Below are 14,199 nucleotides of genomic sequence, written 5' to 3' on the forward strand. Positions count from 1 at the left end.
TGCATTCATCTATTCATACTGAAAGGGCAGACTGTTCCAACAAGGCCTGAACATTAAGGACAACCATTTTTTTCTTCTTCTAATTGAAGTTGTCTATTGTTTTCTTCAGTATGAGGCCAGCACAGATTAATGGTCATGTCCTGGCTTTGGTTTTACTGTGGGATGAGCAAAGACATTTGAGCTGTATGAATCTGTGGCACCTGTAACAAGGAGCAGGGTGAATTCAAGAGCAGTGGTGATTCAGCACACAAATGGCTTGGTTCAAAGAAGAGACTCAGTAATGGATTGAAGAGCTGTTACATAATGAGTTTCACGTTTTCCTGTGGTGTCCGAATGGGTTTAGGTAAACCAGTACATGAAAACTTGGGTTATCAGTTTTTCTCTGGTGATCAGAATGTGAGGCCTCATCCTTTCAATACTGGTAAAAACCTAGAGTGTGCCGTCAATCACTTATATAAACCGAGCAAAAGAAAGACCTTGCAAAGAGCTAGGCTTAAAATGACCAATCAGCCAACTATCAGGGTTTGGAGCCCACGAAAGTGGTTCAGTGCACCCAGACGTGGTTCAAGAACCCACACTATCCAGTCCTGAGTTTCATGAGTGTAAATGGCACCCCCTGCTGGCCGTCTCTCCACAGGAGGCTCCGCTGTCCACGTAACTACATTCACATCCAGCTGTTCGTCAGCTTCATCCTGAAGGCGGTGGCTGTGTTCGTGAAAGACGCTGCCCTGTTCGCTGGCGAGGACACAGACCACTGCACGCTCTCCACAGTAAGACAGCCACATTGATTATTATCACCCATGACAACCTTTATCAGCAGGTTTTCCTAAATCATTACAACTGCTTGGTAACTCTTCACATAAGTATTCATAAATGTCTTCAATTACTTAGGGCAACCTTTATAAAAGGGTTGGTAACACTTTATTGTAGGGGTCTGTAATAATGTTTTAATAAAGTCCTAATAAGCTTGTAACTAATCATCAATTTGGCAGTTATTAAAGCCATATAAATGTTTTAAAGTTGTTGTCCTGTAGGAGTAAACAACTCTCTGTGGTAAGGATCATGCTGTGAATGCCTAGTCTGCCAAGCTCCAGCTGTTTATTTCATGTGGTGTGAGGTCCCTGATTGGCTACTGATTGGTCTTGTCAGTCACATATGCCTCAGGGAAAGGGTGCTGAAAAGAAAAACTGACCAAATGTAGCCCTGCATTGATAGGTTGACATTTTTAAGCCAATCAGGGTAACAATTACATTACATGGCATTATTGCCATTTAGCAGACACTGTTATCCAGAGTGAGTTTCATAGGTTACAGTTTTATCCAGTGCATAACCCACTACTGCTTCATAAACATTTATTATGTTTACTGAAGCGGTAGCGGGTTATGCACTGACAGCAGTGCCCCAGCAGGGAAATCAAACCAGCAACCTTCTGGTTACGAGCCCTGCTCCTTACCACCATGCCACAGTGCTCTCCCCTTAGCCAAAGCTAAACGATTATGGTATCGTAGGCCAAACTGAAATAGCGAGACCCTTTCCAGACTACATTTGTATGAGCTGGGCAGGCCTGTGACCCCCTGGGGTCGTGCATGGTGGAGCGTTTTATGTTTTCTTTGGGTGACGTGGACTCCCGCCTGTGTGTCCAGACCGTGTGCAAGGCCTCGGTGGTGTTCTGCCACTACTGCGCCATGACCAATTTCTTCTGGCTCCTGGTGGAGGCGCTGTACCTGAACGCACTCCTGCTGTCCGCCGTCCACCGGAGAGGGCGCTTCCTGTGGTGGTTTGTGGTGCTGGGCTGGGGTGAGGGCCGCCGCCTCGCGCCTTTTTACGCTTCTCCTGTCAGTCGCACAGATTTTTCGTCCCGTCTGTTTCCATGGTAACCACCACATGATGGCAAAGAGGTGTGTGTGGCAGGTGAAAGGTCTTATCTGCAAGTTTTAGGACTTCCCCACTGGATGACAGTTTAGGTCTCCAAAAATCAGAAGTAAAAGAATGAAGAATCATCTCACCTCCTCAGCTTTTAGTGCTGTCCGGCGATATGGACATAACACGTCACAAGAGCTATTCTGACCATCCTGTACGTTCCCCTATTATCATGTTTTTAATTTTTTTTCCCTGTTGTTCCACTTTTCATTTTCAGCTTCATCCATTTTTACGTATTTTATCTGTTCTTCAGTCACACGGTGTACCAAGCAGCACTCTGCATGTTGGTTTATTCATTCATGCGTTAGAGAAAGCCACCTGGAAGTGTTAGTCATGCTAAGTGTTTAACTGTCAGCAATGTTAGGGTGGAACACCTGTGGTAAACCCAGCAGGGAACGGCCCGTTCCCACCTGTACCTGCGTTCAGCTCGGAGAGTTGAGGCAGACTCTAATGCACGCGTGCAATGATGGTCACAGTGGCTAAGCCGGCATGCACCGGTTGCTAAGGAAACAGCTTAGACTGCACTGGTTAAACCCGTCTTTGCACTTCAACAGGATTCTCACGATTAAGGGTAGCTGAGTTAGTTCATGCTAAAAACCCAGGGTCCTCTGTCACCATAGGTTGTTTGATAGCTTGCGGAGCAACAAGCACAGGTCATGTCTCACTCTCCATGAGGCTGAACATGGGAATCAATGTAAAAACAAATAAATAAATAAACCACATTAAATAATTATAGGAATCTCAAATACTGATAATTTTTCATATGAATGTGCTAGAGGGGAACAATTTAAACCAGGTTGTTGCAAGGTAGAAGATGAAGATGTTTTTGGCTGGCCCACTCTGCTGAAATACCCAGATCCTTCATTGAAGCAGTGCTCTTTGGGCTGCAGGTGTGCAAAATTCCCTTTCTGGACCTTTATATATTAGTCAGGTATTTATTTAGAAACCTTTCACTAGGGTGAATCGCATATCTTACTTTGTATACAGTGTATCAACACACACACACACACACACACACACACAAAGAACCCAGACATACAACATTCACATACACATATACTTATATTTCCTTATTTACAACCAAATATTAGCATATACATATATAACCAGAGGGATACCTGTTCAATTTTCTACCAGTGCTGTTGTACCCTTAAGCAAGGCACTTATCCTAATTTTCTTAAGTAAATGTCCATCTGTGTGAAAAAGGTTACCCTGTATACCTATCTGTATATGAGAAAATATTAAGCAAGTGATGTTGTGCGCTAGACATATGCAGTGCATGTTAAGTATCTTTCCAAATGGGAGTGATGTGGAATGCAGAGATGTAATCACTGTGCTGCATAATGCATATTATTAACGGATGGAGAACAGTTATATCTCCCCTTCTATGATATCATTGTAATGAGCATGGCATGCATACAGTGCGCTGTGTGTACGAGTGAGAGTTTAGATTACCATGCAAATAAGGCAGGTAATGCCCTCCTGCAGCTTTTGAAATCCTCTCAGAAGTGTGGTTTCAGATATTAAGGACTGCAGGGCTTACCTTGTCCTCATTCTGAAACTAGCAGGGATCAAGAGATGCAAGCCCATAGCTAATAATCTTCTAAGTGGCTGAAATAATGACCTGGATGCAGCTGAATGAAGTTTTAATAATGAATCAGATTATTTTAATCTTTAGTTTGCCATTGCTGTTCCCACTGGCCTGTTTGGTATGACTGAAATTTTGATTTGTTTTTATATTGTTATTATGACTGTTATAATTTCCCAGATGTCATTTGTGGCATTCCCTGGTGTTGTGTTTGTAATCATTGTCAAAGGGACTTTTTTCCTGTCTTTTTGTGTTATGATCATGTCTGATCAAGGTTTTTTTTTTTTGATCATGGTCATCTTTCAAAATGTTTCTCTCTTTTGTCTGTTAGGTGTTCCCGTAGTTTTTATAATCCTGTGGATTGTGTCCAGGGTTTATTTCGAAGACTCAGAGTAAGTACTTTCAATACTGTAATGCCGGTCACTTATTTACTTGTAGTATTGGCATGTCTTATGGATATTGTGATGTAGTGACATTGTGATATATGGTAGTGTACTGTATGTACTTAACAACTTCCCATAGTTCTTTAGGCTGTCTGGTTTCATATTAGTTAACTTGTGGTAGGGCTTGAATGGTATTATGCTCACACTCACTGGTCTAGGGGTGTCATTAGCCTGGTCTGACACTGTTGCTTATGTATAACTTGAATGGATACACTTCCGTTCTCTTGCGCTAGAAGTCTCTCTGGATCAGAGTGTCCACTAAATGCATGTAATATAATGTGATGTCATTGATTGGGTTTGTACCCCATTATACACATTGCACACAAGAGGTTTTCTTCGCCTGTTCTCTGGGGATTCTATGAGCTGTGGCCCTCTTGGACAACTCTCATGACAGTTGACTCAACAGCTGACTCAATTAACAGCTCAGTCAAGCTTTGCTGATTAAGAGCAAGTTCAGATCAGAACCAGAGTGGAGATGGCTATTTCCAGTGCAGACAATGAGGTCCAATCCTGAGAGTGCACCTGCCTCGCCCAAGATGTGGACTGAGCCAGACCTCAAGCACAGTAGACTGTAATGCTTCTTGCTGACTCCAGGGGGCAGTGTCACTCACTTTCAAAGATTCATCAAACCATGCCTTGATCCCTCTGCTTTGACAGCCTACACAGGACTTGAATAAGGAGAGGTGATTATAAGAGATCACTTCATGCGCTCTGCAAGAAACAATTACTTTTTGTGTTTTTTTTTTCATTTTTACCATCCACTCAATAGTAATCACTCCACCACCTTGTGCTGCATCTCTTTAAGAATGTCTGTTAATCAGCTTCCCTTCAAACCCACCCCACTCAAAGTGATGTGACTTGTGTTTGATTGAGCTAATCAGCGTTCTGTCTCTCAGATGTTGGGACATCAACGAGGAGTCTCCGTATTGGTGGATCATCAAGGGGCCGATTGTGGTGTCTATCGGGGTGAGTCGCACCTGTGTGCATGCTGGTGTTAGCGTGTGCAATCTCAGAATGACATTCCCCTCTGCTGTGCAGAATTAAGGGAGGGAATGTCCAGGGGAAAACAGGTTCTCTTTGGGTCCGTATGAGGATCTGGTTATATGACCTGGTCTGGAGTGTGTGGGAAAGGAAGGGCTCCAGGTAAATGCATCTCCCGCTTGTCCCCTCTACAGGTCAACTTCGTCCTGTTTATGAACATCATCAGAATCCTTGTGCAGAAGCTGAACCCGAGGCTCATTCAGTTCAACAATTCCTCCCAATACAGGTTAGATCTGTCTGAGGCTCCTGAAAGGACAGAATAGGGGAGAGGTAACCAAGCAGGAATCTGAAGGGACAGTACAGGTGAGAGGTAACCAGTCATGATTCTGAAGGGACAGTACAGATGAGAGGTAACCAACCACGATTCTGAAGGGACAGTACAGGTGAGAAGTAGCCAATCAGGGTTCTGAAGGGACAGTATAAGGTTGAGGTAACAAATTAGTATTCACTACAGGTTACCCTGAACCAATCAGGGCTCTGATGGGAGGATACAGGTGTGAGTGATCTGCCAATCAGGATGGTTCACTCATCTGGAAGCATTCAGTATGGCCTATAGGAGATGCATGTGTGGTAAATCAGAGATGAGAGAAGCCTGCTGGCCATTTGTGGGCAGGCAGTGCAGGTAACTGAGCCCAGTGCTCTGGTTGTGGGTTTTCTGTTTCAGAAGCATTTTGCTCAACACTTTGGGCTCCTGTGCACGTCTAATGGCTTATAAGTGGGATGTGAGACTGATGGGAGTGTGTGTGTGTGTGTGTGTGTGTGTGTGTATGGCGCGGGGAATGTGGAGATGAGTAGGACAAGAAGGGTGCGGTGACTGGCAGGAGCGAAGAGTTGTCAGTATGGAATCTCTCCCCCCACCTGTAGGCGTCTGACCCGCTCCACTCTCCTCCTCATCCCTCTGTTCGGAACCCATTACATGATGTTCAGCTTCCTGCCGGACCACGTCCACCTGGGGCTCCGCCTCTACATTGAGCTCTGCTTCGGATCCTTCCAGGTGAGCTCGTACGCTACTGCTGCCGCTGGCACCTGGCTGAGTAAGGCACTTTTTAACACCACCTGGATCACTCCATTGGGTGCTCATTCATATGGATGTGGAACAGGTTGACAGCCTGCCAGTGTGAGGCTATAGACAGAGAGGAACAGAGTGAGGGACATAAGAGTGACAGGCATGTTAAACAGTGACTGTTGTGAGAATGAGTCTGTGACATGGGGTGGCAGCGTGGCATAGCGGTAAGGAGCAGGGCTTGTAACTGAAAGGTTGCTGGTTTGATTCCCTGCGCTTCTGCTGGAGCACTGCTGCTGTACCCCTGGGCAAGGTACTTAATCCAGAAGTGTCTCAGTAAAAATCCAGCTGGATCCGTGGATAAAATGTGAAAAAAATTGTAACCAATGTAAGTTGTTCTGGATAAGAGTGCCCGCTGAATGACAGTAATGTGTGACCTTTTAGTTATCAACAGTTCTGAGCTCTTGAGTGGTGGCCCTTCCCCGCCATACAGTACTCATAGAAAGTCATTGTTGACATTGATCATCGGCTCTGAGTGAGAGTACCAATAAACACATCTACATGCCTTCAGCAACTCGCGTGACATGATTGACAGGGAGGTTGAGCTTCTCACTGCAGCCACGTTCCGCAGAGAGGCCGTTTTTTAAAAAAGGACGCCTCTCCTTATGCGACAAATATGTGAAAACCTTGTTAAATCAGGCTCGTTTGCCTTCCTGTCCCACCAGAGTTACAATAGAGGCTCTCTCAAGAGCCCAAGAAGAAACACAGCAACACAAACAGTGAATCACCGAGCATCATCAAACACATGCGCATAGTTTGGATTGTTTCTGAGCATTTCAGAGCGCTGGAGTGAGCTCCATTCCTAATGCCGGTGGGACAGAGAGGAATAAGTGCCTCATGTAGCAAACTCACACTATTTTTTTTTTTTTAACGTCCTCTACTCTGAATTCAGTATTGTATAGGGCTTGCTTTGTTTGGTGTGGATTTTTTCTTCTCACGTCACCAGCGGTTCCCTGAACGGCAGGCTGAACAAAATACACTATATGGACAAAAGTATTTGGCCACACCTGTTTTTCAGGGTTTGGGCTAGGCCTCTTATCTCCAGTAAAGGGCAGTCTTAATGCTTCAGCATACCAAGACATTTTGGACAATGCTATTCTTCCAACTTTGCGGCAACAGTTTGGGGAAGGCCCTTTTCTATTCCAACATGACTGTGCCCCAGTGTACAAAGCAAGGACTATAAAGACATGGTTTGATGAGTTCGGTGTGGAAGAACTTGACTGGCTCGCACAGAGCCCTGACCTCAACCCCATCGAGCACCTTTGGGATGAACTGGAACGGAGATTGAGAGCCAGGCCTTCTCATCCAACATCAGTGCCTGACCTCATAAATGCTCTACAGAATGAATGGGCACAAATTGCCACAGAAACACTCAAAAATCTTGTGGAAAGCCTTCCAAGAAGAGTGGAAGCTGTTATAGCTGCAGGGGGACCAACTCCATATTAAAGTATATGTATTTGAATACAATGTCATTACAATATAATGGTCAGGTTGTCCGAATACTTTTGTCCATATAGTGTAACTTCTTGATTTAATGTGATTATTCAGTGTGTCGGTTATTAATTCCGATATTATGAAATCTGTATCTGAGAAGCATTTCACCTATCAAACCTATAATATATAAAGCAATATTTCGGATTTTGAACGTGAACTTGTGCGATTGCATTTGACACTGTTATTACATTCAGGTTTGTACGTACGTTTAGAAACACTTGGAAGAAATTGCTTTCCTCTGAAAAAAAAATTAACCGACTATCATCTAAAGAAGTCTTTTCTGCAGCTGTGCAGTGGTGGGGACAGGGACGTTAGCCACATGGCCTCAGGTGTGTAGGCCTCCGGCAACAGAATTGAACAATAACTTTGTGACTTGACAGCGATTGCATCTTGAAAGCAAGGGGTGGTGACAGTCACATACGCTGAAAAGCGCAATCTTTACTATTACAGTACCAGTAATGCAGATACTGATGATATTGCAAGTCAGGTCACATCCTGACTAGACTCAAGCTGATGACACCCTCTCCAAGACGTCAGGATCAATCTGCCTTTGATTCTGCCTCAAGGCATATTTCTTGTAGTGTCTGAGCATGCTCAGTATGCATCTCCTTGTTCTGTTGACCTCTTACATTTGTTGACCTCCCCTCCTCCCCAATTCTCTGACTGAGGTTGTGTTTTACTGGGATATTTCAGCTTTAAAGTCAATTTTAAAGGTCCAACTCCCTATAGTTGCATCTGGGACAGCTGCAGACCCTGTTCTTTATCTGTAACATTATATTTCAAGGGCTTGTTCATACTGTTAAATATTGATGTGATTGTTATCATTTCTACATGGAAGCCATTAATAAACAGGTGGTAAATAGGTTATCCAATGTTTAGTTTGGTTGTTGTTATCAGTGATAAATCCTGACATTAATTCAAAGCAAAAAATCTGAAGGCAAGAGAATGACTTTTCCAAAACTATGTCGATATAATTTCACACTAAAATGGGAAGTCTGTTTCCAGACTACTGTCTTAATTAATTAATTTACTTAACTGCAATTAACATGTATTTCTCTGCTAGTTTCTAACGTTGTAACGTCTGCCTTTTAAATGAAGTATGACCTGCCATACTGTGTATGTGTGTGTATATACTGTATCTCTCGACGGAAAATGTCAGACGCATCAGGGTGAGTTTACCCAGCTACATTCACAAAAGATATCCTCTGATTAACATGCACACCTGTGGAAACACTTTAGAATCAAGTAGATAAAATATATGAACAGAACATTTCAGTGATGGCACAACTCCAAAAGAGAGAAAAAAAAAGTTGAGTGTTGAATTTCATATGAATTTCGTTACCGCAATCCTTTTTATCTGTGCACCTGTTTTTTTTTTTAACCAGTAGTCTTAAATAACAGTGCAATCCAGGCCTGTTTAATTTACATAACAAACAACATCATGGAACCGTGCTCAGCACCAGAGGAAAATACATTCATGGGGAATAATGGTTTGTTTTAATGTGGCCCAGCATGTTTAACAATTACAAGCAGGGTGCTACATGTGTGGAGTCACCAAAGCAACTGTGCTGCTCAGGTGAAGGTAACAGCCTTTGCGTTGCTGTTAGGGGATAGGTATGGATCGATAGATAGAAGTGTATCTTATTTTTGAGCATTCCCAAAGCAAACCCAGGTGCCAGTGAGGAAATAATTTGTGTTTCTGCATTTGTTAGCTTTGATGCTTGCTGTAAGCCACGTGTGTGGGGAGGTAGGGGAATGCATTTGTAGTGTCCCGTAGAGTGATGGCAGAGACAAGATGCAAAAACAGGAGACAGTTTTTTTTTCATTGATCTTTTTCAGAAAACCAAATCTATAAGGTATTAGTTTGCCTGCGGTGTCTGTATTCAAACTGGTTTTAACATCATCATTTTTCTTATCTTCCTCTCCTTCTTCAAATACTAGAAATTACATGTATATAGCGCCTTTCAAGGTCTTGAAAGTTCTTTACAGTGAGGGGGGGTGGGGCTTACCTCAACCAACACTAACGTGCAGCCCCTATCCTGGTGATACACAGTGGTCATTTTGCACCAAAACACGCACTACAAATCATCTGAGGTGGAGAAGAAAGAAATTCATATAATATAAAATGAATGTATGTACCTTCTTATTAGATGCACTTTGTATGCCTACTTTGTAAATTGCTCTGGGTTAGAGTGCTAAATGATGAAATGTAATCCAATGTAAATTTTGCAGTGGATATGTCACAGGTAAATCCAGCTCAATGCTGTCGGGTGGCATGTGTGTCTCACTCTGTTACCGATGAGAAATGATCCTCGTAAACCCATGGGCACTTCATTTCAGCTTAAAAAGCACTTATGAATCACTCTGAAAGAGCCTTTCAGCTCTGTCGGATAAATATTTATTGAGCACATAATAAATGTTTTACGGTAATGTAGTGAGACAATACCACCTGCTACATTACCATGGAGGCCTCCGACAGCAGTGTTTGATAGATGATGAGGCATTTCTAACTCCGCAGTCACAATCTGATCACAGCGTGTCTTTAAACAGCAGGGTAGTTGTCCACGTAGTTCATCAGGGGAGAAGATGTTGGCCAACTGCCAAAAAAAAAAAAAAAAAATGACTGTGAAATGTGAGCTTATTTGAGATGCAGCTGCTGGACATCAGCTCGATCATCAGGGAACAATTGCTATTGGACGATTCAATGTGTGTCATGATCAAGTGTTACTGATTACATAAAGAGTTAAACTTTATTACACCGCGGGAAGTTATAATGAACTTACTGTGGTTTTCTCTTCTCCTCAAGGGGCTTATTGTAGCTGTTCTTTACTGCTTTCTCAATAAAGAGGTGAGTTATGTCCAATCAGACACATACTGAGACATAATAAAAACTTAAGATGTTAAGATGTTGTTATAAAACAAGAACATGCCAAAACTTTTCAGGCTTTTCAAACTATTCAATCCATCTGAAGCATGATGCATTTTCAGTCATTATATTACCTATGCTATACTAATAATATGAATTCTGATATAGGCCCAGTAACAGTTAAAAAGGACATAGTTTTGTGTTCAACACATGTCTTTACACTGATATTACCTGGTTATTGTCATTGAATTATTGCATTAATAATACAGTTATTACTGTTTAATTATTCTATAATACCATGATTAGAAAAACCACTTTGTTTGAAGCAGAGTCAAAAGGCCTTAAATGAAAGTGAATAAAATCAGTATGTTATGTTGGCTGGACTGCTGGTCGTTGGTGGAAGCTCTGTGGTTTGGTTCTGTTCCCAGGTCCAGACGGAGGTCCGGCTGAAGTGGTTAAGATGGCAGGAGAGCAGTTACGGGGTGGTCCCTGCTGGCGCCAAAGGGAGTCAGATGGACACGCCCTTCTGACCCCCCCGAAAGGCCTGCCCCCTTCTTCTCACATGGGGGGGGGGGGTGGGTCGCCCAACCGTCCTCGCCTCTTTGGAGCTTCTCATTCTCCCGCCGGTGGATGCCTGTCTTTGCTCGCTGTCTCAGAGGTCAAAGTGTGTTGCCATCTGATGTGTGCTGCCGCCTCAGCATCCAGCTCCAGGTACAGCAGTTCCCTCATTGGCTCAGAGCACCTGGTACCTCCCCCGTAACTATGACAATGCAAAAAATAAGTCGCAGGAGATTCTGATGGCAGCAGAGAGGGGCAAAGATTAGAGAATGGGACGCTGTAACTGGGAGGGTGATGGCTTTAATCCTGGTTCAAACACAATAGATTTATTATGTGCTCCACCCAAATCACTTAACAAAATGTAAAAAAGTAAAACGTAAATTGAACAAAAAAGACATGCGCTGAACCATGGGTAGAGGGCAGGTAATGCCAAGCCATCAAATTCATACAAAGATTTCACAGGATGGGAAAGACAGCCTGTAAACCCAGAAAACATTGAACGAGCATTGAAAAAGGCCAAAATGCCAGGTATTACAAAACCAACATAAAATCAGCACAGTGTGCAAAAAACTCTTTTTTCACTCTTTAATTTATGCTTTAAGATCAAGTCACACTATCAATCAAAGGAAAGTTTGACATAACTAATGAAAAGAATATCATATCATATGCAAGGTATTCACTCCTCAAGGAGAAAAGCTTTCATTTTTAGGCACAAGTGTGTAATTGCTTGGGAGCATTGCTGAGAGGAGGCCATAGTGTGAATGATGTCAGTGGAAATCAGAGGTCACGGTTATTAGTTGACGGAAACACCCAGGAAAGGCATTACTGAGGTGCTTTAAAAGTTATGCCAGCCAGTGGGGTCAAAGAACATTAACTTTATAGTGTTTTCAGGTGTCTTGCACTTGGGGTTTCAAGCCAGGTCGGTCAGTTATAGGACATAGGGGTGGTTGGAGTCAGATTGAATGAACCCTTTTACTGTGTTTTGAAAGTGAAGGATTCAGGTTCATTTCACTGTGATGAATGAATGCTGATATGGAGTCTGGAGGCCACTGCATGGAGCACCATCTAAAGGCAGCACTTGGCAGTAGCTGTGATGACACTTTCAGACTTGTTGTTTTATTTTTTTTATTTTTTTATTCTTCTGGTATGACACACATCCTCTGAGGGAAGTTCAGGCAATCACAAGTTGACCAAAAACCGCAAACCATGTTTTTACCATGTCACAACCTTCTTATCCTTCACAATCCTGAGCCGTCAAGCACTTCTAATTGGTGAAGGGTCTCATTTTCTTCTCTTTCACAGAGAGAAGATGACGGTTGCCTCAGCTTTTCCACCCACCAGGGGGCGCTGCTGTTCCAGTGTCTCTCCATGTCACTCCCCAAGGCCTTACTCATATCACACAAAGAAGAGGAACATGTATATTTACACTTTATATTCTCTGTGACCCATTCTGTAATGAGTAATACTGGTGATATTTAAAAATGTGTAATGTGTGGCCCATGTGTTAAGCATACAGGCAGACATATACAGTGTGCATATTTTTTACATTACATTAGTGGCATTTTTCAGACGCTCTTATGCAGAGTGACTTACATTGGTTACAATTTTTGCAATGTTATCAATTTATACATAATATGTGGGTTAAGTACCTTGTGCAAGGGTACAGTGGCAGTATCCCAGAGGGGAATCAAACCAACAACTTGTTGTTTAAAAGTCCTGCTCCTATGTACTACGCTGTCACCCCCCCCCAGTGTACCCACGGTTTTTAAACTGTGGGTTTACTTTTTGGTCTCTTTCACTAATACCTTGCCCCCCTTACGTGTGAGTACTAAGGAAGCAGAAAGGAGTAAGATGTAAGAGGAGGGAATGAGCCGTTGTCAAACAGCGCTCCTGACGCTACGCTCCTGACCCGGTGGCAGCAATGACTCCCCGTCAGCCCCATCCTCTGCCGGTGACATGCTGGGCAAGGTTTAACGGGAAGGAGAGGCTGATTGCAGGCGCTCGTAATTGCAGCTCATTATCTCAGTGAGAGCGCGGGCCCGGAAAAGGGCCGGCACTCTCCCGCAGGGAGACGCTTTCTGCCTCGATGGAGGGTTTGGGGGTTACAGCGCCGCGGGGTTTAATCGTTTTCGTGACGTGTGTTTCCCCGTGCTGTTTGGGGCGACGCTTGTTCAGGCCCCAGGGTTACTTTCATAATTGCCTTAAATGCTAGGTTGCAAGGTTTCCGCAAAACCTGCTTTTTCCACAGATGAAGGATAGTTTAAGTAAAATTTCACACTGACAATAGGACTTTTTTCCTGTTTTGTTTTTCTTATTAAGGTTATTAAGGTATGGGATCGCTTTTCTAGTGTTCACAGTGGAAGCAAAGAAGTGTTCAAGACCAGGCCTGACACAGTGAGGAACACATTCCATACTATAGGCAAAATGATAAGCCAAATTTTGCTGAATTGTTATCATTAAACACCACATGAAACGTTTTAAAAAATGAATGAGCAAAATGAATTCATGACCGAGTGAAAGGAAATCCAACCCCTAATGAAACCGCTAATCCCCAGGGAAACAGAGAATAAACTGGGCTGATGTAAACCCTGCTTTGTACTGTACTCCTGCTTGACTCTATATGAACTAATTAGTGCTGCAGTGTATTCCGCTTATAACACATGCTTTTGATAAAAATCAACTGCATACAGTCATGAAAAACAGAATCATTCCTGCATCAATGCTGTTTAAAAATTACTAGAATTAATTTGTGTCAACTTACAGAATCTAACAATACTTGGTATGCAAAGGTGCATAATTGTTGGAAAACTCCATTTAAATTTCAATAGACCGTATCCTTTAAGTTGCATAATTACTAAAGCACCTAGCACATAACATGTTTTGAGAAAAAAGTTTGCCCGCCAACATGGCATAGATAAGAAAGAGGATTTCTCCAGAGGAAGGACACTTGAGTCTTATGATGGATCTGAAACCCGTGTGAAGAGATTGGGCATTCCATGGTCCATACTACCTAAGATTCTATGAGGAACTAAGAAGGAGAATTAACCCCAGATAACAAATGTGTAAGGGGTAAGGCAACCCAGCACTGGTTATCATCAAGGGCGCACCCTGGAAATAGTTTTTTTGACTAACAAAAAACATAGTGACAAAAAAAATACAAACACTTCTGTTCCACTTGTGTGCGCTTGCTGATGTCTGATTGGCTGCCTGTTTTAGGGAAATCCTG

The 14,199-nt window shown here is 42.9% G+C and overlaps 1 protein-coding gene across 1 annotated transcript in view; it reads left to right on the plus strand.

The window, feature by feature from the left end:
- The window catches only part of ghrhrl (growth hormone releasing hormone receptor, like), a 28,344-nt gene extending 17,399 nt beyond the window's left edge, over positions 1–10,945 (plus strand). The window contains exons 6-13 of the mRNA XM_036521200.1: positions 638–770; positions 1,644–1,797; positions 3,840–3,900; positions 4,848–4,917; positions 5,127–5,218; positions 5,857–5,986; positions 10,356–10,397; positions 10,844–10,945. Coding sequence (XP_036377093.1) covers positions 638–770; positions 1,644–1,797; positions 3,840–3,900; positions 4,848–4,917; positions 5,127–5,218; positions 5,857–5,986; positions 10,356–10,397; positions 10,844–10,945 — 784 coding nt within the window. The remainder of the gene's footprint in view (positions 1–637; positions 771–1,643; positions 1,798–3,839; positions 3,901–4,847; positions 4,918–5,126; positions 5,219–5,856; positions 5,987–10,355; positions 10,398–10,843) is intronic.
- The last annotated feature ends 3,254 nt before the right edge of the window (positions 10,946–14,199 follow it).

The sequence above is a fragment of the Megalops cyprinoides genome, chromosome 2 (assembly GCF_013368585.1).
Source record: "Megalops cyprinoides isolate fMegCyp1 chromosome 2, fMegCyp1.pri, whole genome shotgun sequence".
Lineage (NCBI taxonomy): Eukaryota > Metazoa > Chordata > Actinopteri > Elopiformes > Megalopidae > Megalops > Megalops cyprinoides.